Genomic DNA, 21444 nt, shown 5'->3' with positions numbered 1-21444 from the left:
GAAAAGGGGGAGATCTGTAGAGTACTAAATTCCTTTATTCAACAACACAGAAATATCACAAAAGAACAGTTTTACTGGGCAAATCAAATGGTTTTATACAGTTTTGTACATGCCCCATAAGTGATTTGAAATAAATACACCATTTTCCAAAACTGTTTTTTTTTTCATAATTGCACAAGCATACATACACCTGACACAAAGATCTATTAGAAAATTTAATAGATAACTGCACAGTTCAGAAATAGGAGAACAGTGTGAAAGGAGTACATTTTTTTGTGGCCCATGTGTCTGAGAGGGGGAAAAAAAAACAGGAATCCTAGCTCCCTGCCATTGTGAAAATGGAATATTTTCTCACATTTGAGCTGTCTCTTGTTCGCTAAGAATCAGCAGATCTCAGTGTGAAACTGCCAAATTTAATAAAAACAAAATCTGAAACATTTAGCGGCTACATGAGAACCAACTGTTTGATAGCACTATGCATCCAACCATGATCAAAGACCCACCACTGCCTTTTTTTGCGGGATGTATTCAACCCTGGATGGTATGTTCATTTAATTACTTCCTTTCCCCCCCCCCCCATTATTTGATTACAGACATAGCCCAGTTTAAAGACTTCATATTCTTTAGTGTTAATTGTATGACTTACATACCAGGGGTTCCAATCAAAAAGGGAATCTTTCCTTTTTTCTAGCAGAGTTGTCTGTTATTAATTCTCATAATGCCTATGTGTGCTTTCCTTGCAGCCTTGCAATTGAACAGGTTTATCCAGGGGATAGTAAAAAATATCACATTCCAATTTGGCATACTTAGTGCTCAGTTCAGCAAGACATCCAAGTTACATGCTTGTCCCAGCCGTACGCCCAACATGCTCTCTGAAACTCATACGGAGCTCCTGCATGAGGCATGTTTTGCTTCAATACAAGAGGAAACCCTGAATGGGTGTCCCTTGGCTCATATAGAGTTACCCCTTCGACTGAAGGAAAAATAGAGTCCATGCAAGGAATGGCTAAATCGGGAGACTGTATATTTGCTCTTAACAATGCAAATAAAGGATTAGCATTTCATATTGTACTTTCTAGGTTACTTAAGGAGGTTTTGAGCAAAACAAATGATATTAGACCCTGACAATAATCTAGGTTACAAATAATCTGATGCCCGATACAGGAGAAAGGAGGATAAGAGGCCAGAAAAGAGATTTCCTTCTTCAACACCAATAACCAAAATACGCTAAAATACATCATACAAATATTGTGTGGTAAAAAGAGGGACTTTTTTTTAATGTTATGGAATGATACTCAAAGCTTTAAAAACATTTTGGGAATCAAAGTAAAGATATCTGTGTTTTTATTTTTTTTAATAATTAACAAGTTTGGTATTTTTAACCATTCAGATTTGACATGTAAAACATCACAATTTACAATATACAAATTCATCAGTTCTTTAAAATCAAACCAACCCTCCCCCCCTCAGAAATGAATCCACATTCAGACATGCAACATCAGGGTATTAGACAGTAAGTACATTGCTATGAATCATCGTACACCTAATGTAGCCTGGACTGAAGTCTGACCCAAGATTGGTTAAACCGTGATCCCTAAATTCCTTCTGACCAAGGCAAACTCAGCAGCCAGAAGGGCAAATAAGGCTTCAGACATTGACTCTACTGATACTCAATGATCAGGTTTTTGTTTTCATTATTTTCCTCCACCAAAAGAAACAAAACAAAAGCATCCCAGTTCCCACTGCTCTTCCTTTAAGGTAGAGGAACAATTCAAGGCTTATCCAGACAGCACACAACCAGGAGTGCCAGAAATGTCCCCAGAGAAAGACAAGCACCCTTACCCTTGGGACATTTTCATGAGCACCAGGGGAAGCCAGTCCTGTCATACAGCCTGATGCAGCCCTTTTACTGCTTGTAGTCAAACCCACAGACTGGCCAGCCCCATGGGCAGCCTCACTATGCATGCTTTCCAATTAGCAACTTGGGGTAGTGAACTATTAAAGGTAGCTTGTTTTGTGGACTGCGCTTACCAATGTAATTCGCTGTCAGTCTGAGAGTTTATAAGGGAGCCTAAAATGTTTCAGATGTCAGCAGATGATGCATGCTGTCCAAGGGGTGAACTCTACGGCGCCTTGTGATGTCAACACAAAATCTGTAGCACACCTCCTGGATCAGGCTAAAGCAGCAAAATCTTGGACTGCCCCCGGATGAAGTCAGCACAGGCCAAAATACTCCTTACGTCAGGATTCTGAAGACCAGGCGAGTTCATATAGCTCTAGTTTCCCCATTGGTTACTGTCTGGAAGTGCCCTTGAACTGAAGGCCTCAAAAATAATACCCAGCATACAACGTCCAACTTAGAAAACATAAAATGCTAAGGATTTTTATGGCATATTTATTTTATGCATTTCCTTATTGAGCATGTTCATATTCTGCAGTTATGGATGTGAGGCCACATTGTCTGTCGCTAAGAACTATGAACCAGTTAAAGCTTTGTGCAACATAACAGACCTTCCATGTTGGCATCTAGTTCTGTTTCAGCAGACCTTTTGCAGCAGTCTTTTGGCCCCAGATAACACACAAACACAAGCTGTTACTGCCTTCCTCTCTACTTGTTCTGTGTGGGCTCTTGACCATTTTCACAGTTCGTCACATGTTGGGACGTATACACAAAAAAATTAGCAAGATGCATCCCATTCGAGAGCTGAAGGAGGGCTGCGGGAACCGTTTTTCCTACATTAGAATTAAATATTTTGCAACTCCACATGAGATGGCTTTCCAGTAGAAAACCATACAGGAAATGTCTTAACAGATGTACAAAGTCGCTGAACTGTGAAAAGACCTTGAGCCCCACAAAACAATATCACATGAAAAGTTAAGGCCATATAGATCATAAACATTAATGTGGTGATTTCCCCCCCCCTTAAAATAGCGCTCAATTCCATTGATTGCAATTAAACTTGAGCCAGATGATCAAGAGTGAACATTTTTCACTTGAAGGGTGATTTTGGGGAGATTAAAAAAACAAAAAACACCCTCTCAGACCCTTTGCGTCTTTGCTAGTTGCTTGTAGTCATGATGGCAACCATGTTCTCCTTAGTCCATCCAGAACAAAAGCAGGAAGAACTACCCTCACTCTGATTTGGCATCAGATATTATTGGGTGATATGATATCACCCAATCTGATTGGTTACAAGGTTTTGTACTATGAAGCAAAGTCAGGATGCGGGCAGTGATTACTTGCCTTCGCTCTGAGGTATTATTGTGCTGCCCAAAGGGGGACAATAGCATGGGACAGCACCAAGAGAGTAGCCAGCAGTACTACCTCTACGCTTGTGGGACACTATGCCCCTCTTGACAGAATCTTCCTGAAGAATGGTCAAAAACAAGGCTGTTACAATTCAGCCCAGATTTCAATGGCACAGATCTCACTTTCTTTGGTCCTGGTTATATGGATTTCCTTTACTGATGTTCCTTTACAACTACTACTTTCAGGGTGTTAGAGTGTCAAAGAACAACAAGAGCAACAACAAAAACAAAACACCCTGATCCAAAAAAACCAAAACTTATAACAAACTCTCAGTTTTGAAGGCAACTGAAATTATTCATGCTGATGGCCATTCCTGTTGATCTTAAATCATAAAGCTTTGTGGAGGTCCAAAATATGCAATATTCTTCAAGCATGTGACCCTGGACTAGGACAAAATAAGAAGAGAAACCAACTTGCTGCCATTTGGGAAGAAAATGCTTTGTAGCCATGCTGCCTTTTTCAGTGCCTGTGTGCACATTGGGATTCTGTGTTGAAAGGGCAGGGCAGAACACATTCCTCAACAGAAATGCATTATGCCAGTCAACTAACTTTGCATATATTTGCATCCCTTGCTCCCGATGCAAAACGTTGGGGTGTTTTCCTCCCTTCCTTTGGGCTGGGGAATGGTCTGGTACATAACTGGACCAACTAACAGAAATAGATACACAGCCAGGTACAGGAGACTACACCCTGCTGCTTGAAATCATTTGGCCACGAAGATCTCCTGCTGTTGGTTTCACTATCACAAATGAGGATTGCAATCTTTACTCTCAATCATGCATGAAAAAGGGAGGACAATTTAATGGGGTGAACTTAAATAAAACAAGGGAACTTAAAACACAGTAAGGAGTAACTCATAGCTGCTAAGGAGTCTTAAATATGTATCCTCTGAGAAAGCAGGGCGTAAAGGAAGTGTGAACTGTCCTGAATATAGAAGTTACAACATCCATCACTAACAGAGGTACAGGAAACCCCAAACAAACAACTACTGATCTTTAGCAAACTATGGGTTTGTTTCAGGGTGGGGTTGGGGGAGTTGCTGCCAATTGCAAGGATTATGAATTTACTCTTTAAAAATGAAACATAGTTATTTGCCTGAGACCTTTGAAGATTCTGTGGAAGTTCTCCTCATACTCCATGTTCAAACCGTACTTTACAAAACTGAGGCCAGAAACATTTTTGAACCCAAATTTCCCACCAAAGCTTTATCTTTTCTATCTACCCATTAGCACAGAATTCCCTCAAAGGTGTCTTCTAATCCCTTCTATGGGTAGCTTGTAGCAGGACTGTGCCTTTTGGTGATATGGCAAAGGCCATACAGTGATCTGCATGAGATGGGAAAAGTCACCATCCTCCATACCTTTTGTTTTATTTCTGAATGACTTAGCCACAGCCACCTCATCAACAAAGTCCTTTTTGTGAATGCACGGCCCGAAATCCTGTGTTGAAGACTTCAAGTGATTGCCAGAGGGGACCAGTAGGGGAAAACTGGGTCAGGAAAAAACGATCGCTCTTTTCAACTTTAGCTTGATCAAAGGAAAATGGTACACTTTAAAGGCTTCCAGGGCCATTGCAGAAAAAATCCAACTCCATCTAAATTTACAAACTAGCCTAAAAACTAAATGCCGTATATGGGGTGAAAATAAGTTCATACTTTATATTTTTTTTGTTAATAATGTCCTATGGAAAGGTCTATAAAGCAACTTTTAACATTAAGGTAATACACTGACTCATAGATCCCACCCCCCACTGATACGATACTCTTTTCATTTTGTAATTTAAAACAAGCGTCATATAAACTCTCTGTAAAACTGATTCTGTATGCCCACCTCTGCTATAAACTCTACTTCATGATACAGTATAAAGTCAGTCACCAAATGAGACATGCTTTGGAGGGACCCTGTTCCATAAAGCTCTTTCTGAAGCAAAGCGAGTGTGCAGCTGCTACTCTAAGGATAGTGCTCCCAAAGATTAACTTTTCTTATGTCTTTGTTTCATATAACAGGATGGTCTGAAGGCATCTGGGAGACACATCTCAGTCTTTGCCGTCTTGCAAACCTTTGCACTGAGTTACCATGGAAGGATGCATAATTTAAAAACAGTGCTACCTCTGCTGCTGCTACGGATCGACTGGCCAAGAAAAAATTAATTAATTAAAGCTTGAATTTATTGCTCCGGGTTTAATCTGCAGAACCACACTGTTGTGTACAAACAGTTAATCTCCATAGACGCTCAGACGTGATTGTCTTCTTGTGTCTAAACACTCAAAATACAAGCGGCTATCTGTACAGTTTACAGTACTGAAACACATATATTGGAAAAAAATGAAGTATAGATATGGTACTTTGTAAAGATACATTATTTTATAGCAGGGGTTTACCCAAACTTTTCTTTTCTTTTTTTTTTTTACAGCCACTTTAAAAATAGACAACGACTTCACTAGTATAGCTAGATTACATCAAAGAAAGGATCGGTGTACTGAACGTGAGTCAACTGGCCAATTCCCCAGGGGCCCAGGTGGGGTGGTCTCCTGGTAAGAGAAGCAGGTGAGAAGGATCTCTTATGCATCGTGTTCTCTTGTTCGAGAGGAAAGCAAAGGAGGGGGAGTCAGAACGGCAGCCGGTTGCAAGGAATGGGGCAAAGAGCAGGAGGCTGCTGGATAACATGGAAACAAAAGGCAGTGGGCTATGAGGTATGGGGAGGGCACCTGGTTCAGCAGAAGTCAGACTGTGGACATGACAGGATAGGTGCTGAAACAGCATCATCTTATGTTCAGGCTTTTCAACAGGGGCAATGTGGTTTCATCCCGGGTGTGTTCTACAGAGCTGCTTTGATTCCCCCTCTTAACTGGAGACCACTCTACTTGAGAATTTGCTTTTGAGGAAACCCCTATACATAAATGAAAATAGTATCTGAATATATTCTTCAGTGGTGGACTAAGCAGTTTCTTAAAACAAGACTTTAGCTTGCCATTCACTTCAGGCTGCCTTGAAAATAAGATATACTACTGCTTAAAAGAACCATCGGAATGCTTCAGCGCTGGGAACAGGTGCTCTCTATAAAAAAAAGCAAGAAAACAAGTTAAGCTTTCTTTCCATTGCATTGTAAGATCTGTTCTTTTTTTTTGTTTGTTTGTTTTGTACTTCCTTTACATTTCACTTAGATTTTGTTTTTTAAATATATTACTTCCTAGTCAAAACAACTATTGCGAACCCCTGCCAATTACCACAAGTGCCACCAACGGAACCAAAATGGTACCCAAGTGGTGAATCCATATAGCTGAGTTGCATTTTAAAGCCACAGAACACATATATGGTTAAGAACACTTAAAATGAAAGAGCAAAAAAATCACAGTATAAATTCAATCAAAAATGCCGTGGAAACTTAAAGACAAAGCACACAGAACAAAATTATTACAGCATGAACCTCCGGAGTGTACGCCATCATACGCATGAGAAAAAACGTCCATGCTGTGATACATATATTAGTCTTTAAGGAACCATAGAATTTGTTGTTTTCAGCATTACAGACTGTTACAGCAACTTTGCTATGTAATAAATTGTGACTCAACATCTTTCTTGCTAAAGCCCATTCAAAACTTTTACAAACCAATGAAACTGAATGTTCTGTCACCTTTTCATGCAGTTGGGGTCCAGAAGGAGGCAAACACTGTTTTAGCATTGCAGGGGTTCTGAATAGCTGTAGCTGCTCAAACCCATATGCATTTCATTAAGGGTATGCTAGATGCTACAATCTCACAGCCATTATTATCATCCAGCAACATCATACGTGAAGAGCTTAGATAATGAGGGGCCACTAAACTTCCCCCCCTTCTTAGGCCTGGGTCACTCAATGAGTTATTTATCATTACTATAGTTCAGGGATTGTTGAACTTCCCTATATCCAATCCTGAAACCAAGATATCAGGTAAGCAATAAGGCAGAATTCAGCAGAAAATTTTAAAAGACAGATTTCAGCATTATGACAAATGTATATCTTATCACTCCCCAGAGCAAAGTCTGAATCTTTTTCCAGCCTAAGGAATCTTTTGACCAATTTAAGTGGTTCCTCCTCCAATGGAAGAACTTCTTTCACCCTAAGGTAAGATACCAACCACACACACAGTCAACTCACTAATTGACATCATAGTACTTCAGATTTCAGCACATCCCACCAGATGGCAGACACCTGGAAATGGGGTAGGTCTCCATTAAGATGACCTTGGGTAGATCTTGAGTAGCAACGACCATCCAAGAAATTGCAAGATCAAAAGGACAACATTTTCACAATTAATTTCTAGATCTAGAAACTGTTGACTTAGGCTTAATCCTGCTAACCATTAGGCTTCTTAAACCCATTAATTTAACCAGGGTTTAAGTAGTTTAATTGTGTGGAGGACTTCAGTCCACAGGGATAGTACCATTGTAGTGGCTTATTCAGGTCAAAAGTCAGTAGAGCATATTATTAAAAAGCCAGTAGGACAATCCAGACAAAGCAACTGTCTGCCTACCAAGAATCCCCCAAAAGAACATTTTAAAGTTAAGTAGAAGAGGGGATTTCAGCAGGTACAACTTTCCCAAACATCTCTAGCAAAATAACATGATGTGCTCTTCTATACAAACATTAACAGTGCATGGAAATAGGAGGAAGCTGATCACAAATAGCGGTGTCAATGTCTTGATTCTTTCTAGCAGAACCAAACTGCAGCAGCTTTCAGCACACATGGTACCTACCTACCTACCCTCCCAAAGGGAAGCAGTGGTCAATAGCATTTGGTTAGTTGCTTTGCTGGTTTTCATGTTTGCAAATCAAAGGTCAAAGACATAAAATCTAAAAGAAATAAGCACTGATATAGCCTAGCCAGTAATACTGCCAGATTACATTACCTCTATAGTAAAACCATAAAGTCTTGGTAGGATCCTAGAGCAGGGGTAGTCAACCTATGGTCCTCCAGATGTTCACGAACTACAATTCCCATGAGCAAATGCTGGCAGGGGCTCATGGGAATTGAATGAACATCTGGAGGACCACAGGTTGACTACCCCTGTCCTAGAGTGCCATGACAACTCAGAGAAATCACTTCTGGGTTTGTGTCGGAAGTGATATTGTGCATTCCCCCATCTCCACCACCCTCCCCGCTCCTACTGGTTGCCAAGCACAGTGATATGGAAAGGGGAAAAAAGCTGACAAGACAACTATCAATAACGTAATTCTTTTTTAATTCCAAAATACAAGTCAGAACAAGTTCCGGTCTAATACTCGTTTTCAAAGGGAAAGTTCTTTCTCAGTGGCTTTAAATTTCTTAATATCCATTAAATATCTCAAGCAGTGTGTTTTCCAATCAGTCACAAAAGTTTCCAGCAATTATGTATCAAGAGGACCTATGGTTCCAGTCAGTCTCTAGCGGGGGATCAACGTGGCATAAACGTACTAGAATAACATGGCAGGAAGAGGCAGAGGCAGTCTCTGAAACTTCCTGGGATAAGCAAGGAATCCTCTTTGTTACTGAGTGACTTCACTTTGACCTTCTTTTCCGTCTGCCGGCAAGGAGGCATGGCACCTTTGCTCTCTATGACCCGTTAGCAGCAGGTCTTTCCAAAAAGCAAAAAAGGCAGCACTATAGGGACTTGCAACCCAGAAGGTAAGGCTCTGCAATCACCAGAAGGTCCCAGTCCATGGATTGAATATCACTGGCCTACAGAAACTGAGAAGAAAAGAATGGGAGGGGTACAGCTCACAAGTAGGGTATCTTTCTTGGCATACAGAAGGTCCCAGAACATCTCCAATTGAAAGGACCAGGTAATGGGTGATGTGAAAGACTTCTGATTGACCCTGGAGAGTTACTGCCCATCTGAATACTATGTTGATGGATTTCGTATAAAGGCAGCTTCATGCAATCGTGTGTTCAAGCCCTCGCCCACACAATCTGCTGGTGCGGTGGTAGGAAGTGGCTACCCAGCTGAAATTCTTATTTGCCCAGCAACAAGTGCAGCAGAGCAGAGGAACCTCTCTCCAGCCGTCTTGCATTCTCTCACTCATGCTGCTGCATGGGACTCATTGATCACGCTGGGTGCTGCTTTAACTGCTGCCATGCTGCTCTCACCAAAAGAGTTGGCACCAAGACGACTGCTGCTGTGAGCAAATGCTTGTGCATTTTTGATTGCGAGGGACAAACCAGATGAAATGCTGGAGATGCTGTTAACAAGATTCTCAGCATTAAAACACACACACACACATGCTCAGGGCCCAATTCAAAATAGAACCCTGTGCAAGGAGAGTGATAGTTTTAGCGTCTTCCCCTGCACAGTTTCCCCTTCTGGATTCATGTTATATTTTCCACAGGTCCATGCAGTGCACACAAGCCTAGAGTTGCCATGTCCTTTGCTGATGAAACAGTTAGGTGCCAGGAGGAAAAGGGCAAATGAAATGGGGTCACCATTGGAATCCCTGGCATCATTTTGCAACTTACAGCCTGACATAGAAGTGATGTTATTTTGTTGGGTGATGGTCTAGCATTCAGCCAATAGTCTATGGTTAAACCCTAAAGTTTGGAAAGGATGCTAGAATGTGGCCCTGGTGCAATGACATCACTTCCGGCTTTTGCTTGAAGCTGCATTATCATGCCAGGAATTCCAGCTGCGCCACCCCTGGCATCAGTCCCTGACTCCACCACCTCCTGCTGGCTCCTAGATCATGCTTGGTTGTGTCTGGCAGGCCTGATTTGATCTGGGACCACAGCACATGAAGAAAGGGGATTGAAGCCTTCCCCACATTCCATTCTCCCAACCAGGAATGGTCCAAGCTAGCACTATTTAACCCACTGGGGAAACCTGGGTGTACTTTAGCGGTGCATGTACTCCCAATGGGATGTATAGCAAACCCAGGGTCATTCCAGGTCAGGAAAATGGCATGGGGGGCAGTTGAATCCTCCTCTCACCACAAGCTATGGATCTAATCTGAATTGGGCCTGCCTACACCTGTAACATCGCCAGCTCTGGGATGGGGGAATAGAGCCTGAGGTAGGTTTAGCGAGGGGAGGGACTTCAATGCCATAGAGTCAGTCTTCCAAAGTGGCCATTTTCTCCAGGTGAACTAATATCTGTCAATGGAGATCAGTTGGAATCCCAGGAGATCTCTAGCTACCACCTGGAGACTGGCAACCCTACATGCGTAGGATTAAATTCCCAAGAAGAGAAAAAATGCTTCTTGCAGCACAGGATTAAATTCCCAGCATGGCATTTGAAATATTTATTTGATCACATGCAGGTAGATCCTGAAATAGCACCAAAAAGCAGCTCTGTTCCAATGGGGGCAAACATACATGAATACAAAAGTTCCTCTATGTATCTGAGAATTTTCATATACTTGGTAATGATGGACATGTGATTAGCAAGCCAGAGTGTAGTTTCCTTCCAATAGGCCACGGTGGTCCAGTGTAGATTAGGTCATTCCCATAATAGTGGTGGGGAATTAGCTCAGAATTAGCTCAGAAAACCTCACATTTCACTCAGAGATTCCCAACCATAGGTCCATGACAGCTCTGGAACGGGTCTTTGGTCTTTCCCCTCCTGCCTTAATGGACTCAGCCACAAGTGAAGGAATGGGTCCCTTCCATTGCTCCCTTCCCCGCCTCCTGAGCCTGAGTTCTCTCACAGTTTCTGCACCTGGGAGGGGGTGGAGCCTGCTTGCCTACTCCTGCCTTAAAGCTACCTCCTGTCTCTCCCCTGCCCTCAGTCCTTCCCAAGCCTGCCAGTTAGCACCAGTTCTGATGTCACTTCTGGTGATTTATTGCTTCTGGGGTTCCTCAATGCCTAAGAAATTACCTCTGGGTCTCCTCTGTAGTAAAATGGTTGGAAAAGGCTGCTTTAACATCATTATAATTGCTACTATAGAGACATATGTCAGATGTTGGATTAAAAACTGGACAATTGATATAAGGCAGTTACTGAACAGAATGGAATACTGTGCACTCTGATTGCAAAAGCAGGTAACTAATATCGTTTAAAAGTCTGAGGAAAACCTCAGATACAACGCGTATAAATAATTTCAGAGTAGAACAGTTAAATTCGAATCCAGTAACACCTTAGAAGAAGAAGAGTTAGGAGTCTCAAAGCAGCTTCTAAATACCTTCCCTGTCCTCTCCCCACAACAGACACCCAGTGAGGGAGGTGAGGCTGAGAGAGCCCTGATAATTACACCCGGATCACCATCGGTGCTCCTAGTGACTACACCATGAAGTCAACAGGAGTTTCAGAGTATAAGCTTTTGAGAGTCCCCTTTGCCAACCATCCGAGGAGTTTTGATTCTCAAAAGCGTATACCCTGAAACCTATTGGTCTCTACAGTGCTACTAGACTGGAATTTAACTCTTATAAATAAAATGCCTCAACCATGACCGTATAGTTTTCAAACGGTAAGTCCCTAAATGATTTTCATTCATTTCTAAATTCATCTTGAATCTAGAAAAATGTGGCTTCACCGTTAAATGGCTAAAACTCGCCTCTCATTGTAGCAAACTGATCACTCAGATACATGGGATGAGCTGAGGACAGAAATGCTTCCTTCGCAAAATGGGATGCCAAGTCAAAGACTCAGAGCAGGGGTAGTCAAACTGCGGCCCTCCAGATGTACGTGGACTACAGTTCCTAGGAGCCCCTGCCAGCGAATGCTGGCAGGGGCTCCTGGGAATTGTAGTCCACGGACATCTGGAGGGCCGCAGTTTGACTACCCCTGACTCAGAGCGATCTTCTTTGTGTGCTGGCGTGTCCCTGGGTGGGGTTTTAGGCCCTCTCGCTCTCCCTGTTCAATGTGGAGGCATATACACGTTGTGAGGTAGTTACTGGTCGTAAAGCCAAGAAAACATTCCTGTTGCCAAGTCTACCGAGAGGGCAGCCAGACTTCTCATCCAGCCCCACAGTGGCTTCAACACGGTTGCTGACCCAAGGCACAGGGATGCACAAGATATAATAAAGAATAGAGAAGGAGATTGAGCTTAGAATGATGCTGATCAGCTAGTGTGAGTTCCAAATAAGGTCAAAGGACCTTTTAGAAAGGGTGCATTTTAATTGCACTTTTGCTTGAGCAAGTTATGGAAAATAATTTTTTTCCGCTTACTCCCTCCCCCAAATTAAAAGGTTTAGAAAGGCATTTTCCCTTGTTGCAGCAAATTTAGTCCTCCATGGCAAACCAGTTGGGGGTAAGTCAGTGACCGTGCGGGGGTAGTGGCTAGAAGAAGAAGAAGAAGAGTCATAAAGAGGAGGAGGAGGAGAAGGACAAGAAGAAGAGTTGGTTCTTATATGCTGCTTTTCTCTACCGGAAGGAGGCTCAAAGCTGCTTACAATTGCCTTTCCTTTCCCCACAACAGACACCCTGTGAGGTGGGTGAGGCTGAGAGAGCCCTGAGATTACTGGAGAAGAAGAAAAGTTGGTTTTTATATGCCACTTTTCTCTACCCAAAGGAGTCTCAGAGTGGCTTACAGTCGCCTTTCCTTTCCTCTCCCCACAACAGACACCCTGTGAGGCAGGTGAGACTGAGAGAGCCCTGATATCACTGCTCGGTCAGAACAGCTTTATCAGCACCGTGGCGAGCCCAAGGTCACCCAGCTGGCTGCATGTGGGCGAGCGTGGAATCAAACCCAGCTCATCAGATAAGAAGTCTGCACTCCTAACCACTACATCAAACTTGCTCCCAGAATAGGATTGAGAAGACCTAGGTTCAAATGTGGACTGTGCCATGGCACTCTTACGACAATCTTGGCACAGCCATTTCACTTTGCCTAGCCTACCTTACAGGGTTGTTTTTGTAAAGACAGAATGAGGGAAAGGGAGCCACGTTTGCTAGACTGAACTTCTTGCAGGAATCCTGGGGTACGAAGGTGACAGATGATTGAAATGCCAATCAGGTGAGGCTCTGGATATGCAAAAGGTTACTTGGAATGGTGCTGGTTAGAAAGTGCTGACTTTCACAGCTGACTTTTGGTGGCCCACGTTGGGTTTGACATTCACAGCTGGTTTGCATTGCCTGTGTCCCCAAGATCCGGCTAGCCTGGGCTACCCCAGTCAGGACTCCTTGGAATGCCAAAGCTATTATTACTCAAGTTTTACAGCTAAATGCAGAATGTTTCAGCGCAAATTGGAGCACCAAGACCAGGGGTAGGCAAGCTGTGGCCCTCCAGATGTCCATGAACTACAATTCCCATGAGCCCCTGCCAGCAGGGGCTCATGGGAATTGTAGTCCATGGACATCTGGAGGGCCACAGTTTGCCCACCCTTGACCAAGACTTTTGAACCCTTTCTCATTTGCCTCCTTTGCCCATTGGGAACCGGCAAGAGCTGGAGGAGGAATGTGTTGATGGAGGGGGGGGGGATGACACCAACCTAGCTTTGTTCCTCCTTTTCCTTCCTCCCCCTAGCCGGAATGACTAGTACAATCACTGAATGATTTCAAAGTCCTTAGCGGGGACCTGCACTTTGACTTTTTTGCATCTCCCTCGACGTGTGCATTATAGCAGAGAGCAATTAAACCTCACAGATGTGCTGTTTCTGATTCAGCTCGGTGCTGCTCTGCTCAGAATAGAGAAGCGTACAAAAAGAAAGTGGGAATGATAAACCTCAACGTTACGAGCGGACGGCTTGGATCCCACAGATTCTGCCCTGCTATCAGCAATGCCTTCCTCTGAGGCTAGTGGAGGGAACTGCCGTTAGTGGATCCTACCCACGGCAGCAGGGCCTTCTCCCCTCTGAGATTCAGTCATGGATTCCACTAGCTAGCCTTTGGCAAACTGGGGCTGGCCCAGAGACTGTAATTGCTAATTTTGCTCCACAGGCAGTTTGGACGTAGCTGGGCCAATTTTCTCCACCTCAATGGAGCTGTCAAAGATAAAAAGCTGCGTGCAGACATACAGTATGGTGCCACACGACAAGCAAGCAACATTACCCTGTGATTACAGCTGCTACGTGGTGAGATTTCCTTGTGGCAACTGTAATGCGCAGACTGGCCTGAGGCTGAAGTCCCACGTCCCACTTAAAAGCACTTTTCAGGCCCTTTCCTTCTGCTGGGGTCTGTCTGTGAAGAACAGAACGGCAGTTCCGAATGCGTATCAGGTTTCTGACATGTGAAAAACAGGAAGGCTTTTGAATGGGCTGGCTGACGGTCACGGTAGAAGGCTGATTTATGATCGCATTTCTCCTTTCCTGCACATGACAATGCACATGTAATTTCAGTCTTACACTCTTTCTGCCTTGGCCTGTGTTCAAAATGGCATTCACAGTGTTCTGCCTCACAGGGTTGCTGTTAGCCACAGTCCAAAGGACATGGACAGGGCAATAAGAGTGATCCAATCATGGGGGACCTGCTTTCAAGGAAGCATGATCAGAGGGTGCACTGTGCAAGATGAAATCTTGCAGTTACTGAATTGATTTCAAGATGATTTGCATGCACATGCACACACACACACACACACACAATTTGTAAAAGGATATACTGGGTCCAAATTCTATGAAAATGATTATTATAATAACAGCCTCCTATTTGTGAAACTGGGAATTACTGCCACTTTTAGCGTATGGAAGAGGGTACATTTAAAAATAATAGCCAGAAAGACTTGGAATTGAAAGGACAGACTAAGGTCATTTCATCTCACTTCAGGAAATGAAATCCTTTGGCTCTGCCACAATCAGCGGGCAAAGGGAAAGCCAGAAGAAACCCTGCACATTTTAGTGGCTGAGCACACCGACGTGGGAAGCTTACGTGCCCCAGCCTCCCGGTTGTACAAATTCAACCGTCCCTGCTGGGGAATCAAAGTCTTGATGAGATTACAGTGCGTTTCTGGATTCTCGGCTACGCTTGCAGGAGGATCATTATCCTGAGTGACAGGGAAGACAGATTCCTCTGGAAGCGAGGGGGAGGGGAAGTCAGGAATAAAATTGGAATTGATCAGCATTGTTTAAGGCAGCCTTCACTGCTCATGCAGGTGCAAATACTGACAAACAGCAGCCTTGTTCCCCAGAGGAAACTCAAAAATCCTGCTGTTCTCGCTTCTGCAAAAAGGTAATGCTTTAAAGCACTGGCATGCGAGAGAATTTACCGCAACGGAAGCCAGATAACCTTCATGCCTGCAATTCCCAGGTCTCCCCACCTCCCCTTTCTCGGTCAGCTTCGACGGAAGGCATCTTCCCCCCACCCCTTAAGGAAAAGAAGGATAAGCACATACAATTTGGTCATTTTGTTTATATTGTTCACAAAGCTCACAAGGTGGCTTAGAGCCTGCCGTTATGGCTGGCTTCAGATGGGACACCAAAGCTTGGTTTCAATGTAAGTGGGGAAATACCTGGCGATTATGGGGCTGGAACCTGTGGAGGGAGGGATTTGGGGAGGAGAGGTAATTCAATTTGGTATAATGCCCTAGAGCAGGGTAGTCAACCTGTGGTCCTGCAGATGTCCATGGACTACAATTCCCATGAGCCCCTGCCAGCAAACGCTGGCAGGGGCTCATGGGAATTGTAGTCCATGGCCATCTGCAGGACCACAGGCTGACTACCCCTGCCATAGAGTCCACCTTTCAAAGTGGCCATTTTCTGCAGCTCAACTACTTTCTAGCACCTGGAAATGAGTTGTAATCTCAAGAGATCTCCAGCCACCACCTGGAGGTTGGCAACCCTATATGTGAGTCCAAAAGGAGCCTCATCCTGACCTGGATGATTTGATTCCATTGGTGCTTGGAAGTGAAGCATCGTTGGTCCTGTATTTATTAAAAGAAGATTAGATTTGTAGGTTGCCCATTCTGACAACAGTCTCGGGGCAGCTAACAACATTAAAAAAAAAACTTTGTGTAAAAAATTTAATAATTAAAACTAAATTCCAATTTAAAAGGATGTTCCAACACTACCTCCAAGAAACCTATTTGGGTGGGAGACCTTCAAAGAAGTCCAGGGTTGCTACACAAAAGGCAGGCAATAGCAACGGAAAACTACCTGGGTTTGTTTTTTGCCTTGTATTCTTCCTCCTCCCTTTCCCTCTCTAGCAATTCCCAGTGGGTTCCCTTCCCATTCGGAGGCAAACAAGAGTTTGCTGTTATATCTGAATCTCCAAGCTCTCATCAAACAACGGTTTGCAATTCTGCTTTGAATAGCAGGCACAAACCACAGTTGCTAGTCTGCATTTCCTGGCATATTGCTGTTTGCTTCCAGAGAGGAAGGGAGAACACTGCTGTGTGTGGAGAGCAGAAAAACGTAGACCACGCAGACCCCAGGTTCCCTCAGGCATCCCCAACCCAAGCTCTGCCATTGTATCTGACTGGAAACTCTCGCTTAAGAATTATTGTGGGAATAACATAATAACAACAGATCTTGTCTGTTCTTTGAACGGAGGGTGCAGTAAAATCGACCATAATTACACAGGCAGCAGCTGCATAGGTTGTTTTCATACCCAGTGATTTTCAAGCCATGGTCTGAGACTCTCAGGTGGGTTGGACACCTCCACCCCCTGGGCCACATATACTTCCCGAGCCACCAATAATTTTGGAATCCCACTACAATACTACTTCCTTCTCTTTGCACATATACTGAGAGAAGTGGCAGGGCTAAAAAAAGGAGGTCACTGGTTGGCAGAAAGGATCTTTTTTCAACACAGGCAAGGCTCTGCTGGAGGTCCCATGACTTTGTCACATGACTCTGCCCTCTTATATGCTTGTCGTGCCACTGCCTGGGAATTAACGGTGGATCCCCTGGCTTGAAATGCTGGACACCGTTGCTAAAACATCCCAGCAGTCAACGGAATTACATATGGCGTCAGCATTTCACACTATAGGGAACAAAATGTCCTTAACAGGTAGAAACATTATTCTTATAAAATATTTTTAAGGCTTCTGTTTCTACAGACCATTCCCAAAAGGACACATCTAGTTGTACCCCACCAAAAATCTATAAATGCTTGCTCTGTTGAGGAATATGTTTTTTAAAAAATCAGTTGAAATACGTTCCTCGGCTGACTCAGAGAAAATGGTGGTATGCCCATCACAGCTGCTTTGGAATTATGTGGTCAGATCCAAAGTCTGAGCCAAACCCATTTTCTCTTCTGCATCATAAATAATGTGCCCAAGAGTCAGAACTGTCCCATAACAGTCTCTCTCACACACACCCCTGCCTCATATATCAAATCAAATGATCTGCTGTCCTTATTGTTATGCCTCCTCGCAGACTTGGCCTCAACCACACAATAGCTTTGCTGTGAGAAAGCACGGTTTCTAAAGTGCTTATTCTGTACTGGGAGCAGCTCAAAAGCGATCTAAGCCTGTGGCCACTGCTAATTGCCTTTTCTAGAAATAATTATCCATAGCACCAAGGTAAAAACGCTCCATATTTCAAAGAGATTAGAACAACCCATGAGACCTACACATACAATGGGGGGGGGGGGAGAATGCTCTCTCATAAGGCTTGTGCTTTGTGGTGTTTGGAGGGTACACATACCCACATAAAATAATACTAGAACCTTTTCCAGAGAGACTTTTGGGATTTTCTGCTGAAAGTAATATGCACATCTTGTTGTGAACCAAATATCCAGATAGTTTTCATCCACCACAACTTTTTCAGTGTCATCTCTGGTTGCAGGGATGTGAAGCCACATGAGCTAAAAAATGGAACCACTGTCACACACACATCCCCATTTTTCCAGTCCTATGAAATAACTTGAAATAAAAATCCTACGAAATAACTTGTCTACTGGAATGAGTTCAACAAGTTTTCACAGAGTAATCCTAGTGTGAGCCCATTGATTTTAAATATGCTAGAGTATCTCCCCATGGGATTGCACGGCCAGTTATCCAAAATTCCTCCTAATTTTCTAGGTAAGACTATACCATCTGATAACTTCTGTGTATTCTACAGACAGATGAGATGTTTTCCAGCCTATGACATACTGCAGGGTCTGTGTAGATAATATACTGATGAGGTAGTCCATGTTTTCACTGTTGCTGTCTGTTTCTAAATCTGTAGATACCCCTTAATACGGTGGTTAAATGATGATTGTTTAGAAATATGAATCAACCTTGATATGTTTACTAAAACATTAGCGTTTGTAATTTCAACTTTGATTCTTTTCCTGCTTTCCAGTAAGGGGGGGGGGGGGGGAAACAGATATATGCAAACTCCTTCCCTTGTCTTGGGCAAGGGCAGATGGTCAACTTTCCCCAAACCAAACTAACAGTGCTGTCCTAAGCAGACATGCCCCTTTAAGTCCATTGACTGTGGTGGACGTAGACGGGAGTAACTCTATTTAAAACTGCACCATCAGCCATATATGAATACCAGTGTCCCCAAACTACAATTTTTATATGCTGGTTATGTGTGTTCTTAAAACAGTAAGTTTCAAGTGTCCCTTCCAATTCAGTTTCTTTTCCAGAAAGAAAATATTTCCCTAACTTCAAAATTTCTGAAAAACATGTTCCTAGCAGGTCATCGCATACAACTCTCTCTCTCTCTCTCATACCACTATTTCTTAAACTGGACATATGCTGAGACCTATGGGATCTGTCCTGGAGGAAACCCTTCCGCAAATATCTTACAACAGTGGTCCCCAACCTTTATTAGGCTGGGGACCGGCAGGGCATCGGGCCGCGCCCGCGGATCGGGCCGCGCCCGGAAGCCACGCCCGCGGATCGGGCCGCGCCCGCGAGCCACGCCCGCGGATCGGGCCGCGCCCGCAGATCGGGCCACGCGGGCGTAGCCTGCACGGGCGCAGCCCGGCCCTGATTCCCTCTCCCCGCCCTCCCGCAGTAAGTAGCTTCCTGGGCCGCAAGCTTGTAGCCTGGGAAGTTTTTTACTGCGGGGGGGGGGGGGCGGGGAGAGGGAGCTGCGGCCCGGCGCCATGGCCTTCGCGGCCCGGCGCCGGGCCGCGGCCCGCAGGTTGGGGACCACTGTCTTACAACACATATGGCTCAACACATATGGATATTTCTCCCACTTTCATAGGGCTTTCCTTACTCACACTGTGTTATCCTAAGACAAAAATCCTTCAGGCCCTGCAAAGAAAGCCCCCTCTCACACTGTTCTCGATCTGTGCATAGACTCTGGGGGAAGTCTGGAGAGTCTGAGTCTTTTCAGTCTCGGGGGTGGTGGAACAATGGCTAAGGGGAGACATTACAGAGGTTTATACAATCATGAATGAGTACAGAAAGTAGATTGTGAGAGCCTTTTCTCCCTCTCCCATAAATACTAGAACTCAGGGGCATCCAAAGAGATTGTCTGCAAATAGGTTCAGAACAAAAAGAAATACTTCTTGACTCAATGAGTCAATTAAATTGTGGAATTCACTGTCAGGGGAGGTACCGATGGCCACAAGCACAAATAGCATGATAAGGAAGTTAGACTGAGCCACAGTCCATCAGTGGCAACCAGCCATAGTGACTGAAGGGAGTCTTCTTCTACAGAGGCAGCAAACCCCTGAATACCAGTGCTAGGAGGCAGCAGCAAGGGAGGGCCTTGGCCTCTATGCCCCATGGTAAACTAGTTGGCCATTGTGCAAAGCAAGAGGTGGCTCTAGGTGGCCCATTAGGGTTGCCAGCTTCTAGGTAGTGGCTGGAGATCTCCTGGGATTACAACTGATCTCCAGATGACAGAGATCAATTCCTCTGGAGAAAATGGCTGCTTTGAAGGGTTGATTGTATGGAATTATACTCCACTGAGATTCCCGCCTCTCCCAGGATACAGCCCCCCACATTTCCAGGGATTTATTATTATATTTTTGCTCCCCTGATTCGTACACTCTGCGTTGTGAAAAGCAATGACTTGAACTGTTTCCCTGCTTCCAAAAGGTGTTTAAATACTGGGGTGGCAATTAGAATCTACATTAGTGATTGAAAAGACACTCCTAGTCTGAAATGAAAAGAAAGATTAACAAAGGATTATGCATCTATAAATATGCGTGGGAGGAAAGTCCATAGCCTCAATGCAAACACACACGCAAGCACAGCTGAAAGCTTTTTGCTAACTGATGAGTGCCCAGAGCCCCTCTGGAACAGATGGTCGGTGTGCTGATCACATGAACATGGGTGGGGTGTTTGTGTTTGCTCAGAGTTAGGCAAGAGGGGCTGAGCACGAAGTGTGAATAACCTGACCAGTACTTGCTCGCACAGTGCAAAACCTGAATGCAGGATATTCTATACCAGCTGCCTATTTGCTGGGAGGAAAGGTGCACAGTAATTCTACAAATGGATCCAAGATGCTACCAGTTCTTGGGCTTGTGAGAACAGAAGCAAGTTAAGGGACGATTTGGCTTTGAGACTGGATACTAAATAATGAGTGATTAAAATATATGATTAGCAGACAAATTTAACATTGCAAAGGGTGAAAACGGAGAGCTGTTTCATCTGGATTAATTTGTACTGTATGATCTCCTGTAGGTCTTGAAATCACAGGAAGGTGCATCCGTTCCTGGTCCAACATCCTGAGAATTCCATTCTTCAAAACAAGTTTTTAGCTACCAAGATGGATCTCAAACTATAATGCCTTCAGGCAGGCTTTCTGAACCAGGGTTTCATGAAACTCTGGATTTCTTGACAGCCCTGGAAGGGTTTTCTGAATGGGTGGGAATTAATTAATGATTATGTATTTTTAAATTGGTTAAATATTTATCAAGTGATATGGACATATATAGTTATGTTGGCCCCCCTCCCAAAATAGCCAGTGATGAGCCTGGAGGGGATGAGAAGGGGAGGGACCCCGGGTAGGCGTGAACACAACTATGCTTCCCAACCATATTCTGCATCATCGCATCACTTCTGGGGTCTCTCAAAGCCTGAAGACTGTTTCAGGAGTTTCTCAACAGTTCTGTAAAGTTCTGATTCTTTATAATCTGTAGGGCTGCCAGCTCTGGGATGGGCAATATCTGGAGATTTGGGTGGTGGAGCCTGAGGAGGGTGGGGTTTGTGGAGGGAAGGGGCTTCAGTGGGATCTAATGCCATAGAATCCACCTTGCAAAGTGGCCATTTCTTCTCATGAATTGATCTCTGTTACTTGGAGATCCACTGTAATTGCAAGAGATCTTCAGCCACCACTTGGAGGTTGGCGATTTAATGATCTGGGACATGCATTTGAAACAAAGGATGCTCTATAAATTAAAAGATGTCTTTGAACAACCTTC

The 21444-nt window shown here is 44.0% G+C and overlaps 1 protein-coding gene across 1 annotated transcript in view; it reads right to left on the bottom strand.

Annotated features, from left to right (window-relative positions):
- Positions 1-17: 17 nt before the first annotated feature.
- The window catches only part of CXXC4 (CXXC finger protein 4), a 55563-nt gene continuing 34136 nt past the window's right edge, over positions 18-21444 (bottom strand). The window contains exon 2 of the mRNA XM_077300719.1: positions 18-6366. Coding sequence (XP_077156834.1) covers positions 6322-6366 — 45 coding nt within the window. The 3' untranslated portion in view covers positions 18-6321. The remainder of the gene's footprint in view (positions 6367-21444) is intronic.

This window comes from Paroedura picta, chromosome 10, assembly GCF_049243985.1.
Source record: "Paroedura picta isolate Pp20150507F chromosome 10, Ppicta_v3.0, whole genome shotgun sequence".
Taxonomy (NCBI): domain Eukaryota; kingdom Metazoa; phylum Chordata; class Lepidosauria; order Squamata; family Gekkonidae; genus Paroedura; species Paroedura picta.
This window is presented reverse-complemented; position numbering and strand designations above follow the sequence as displayed.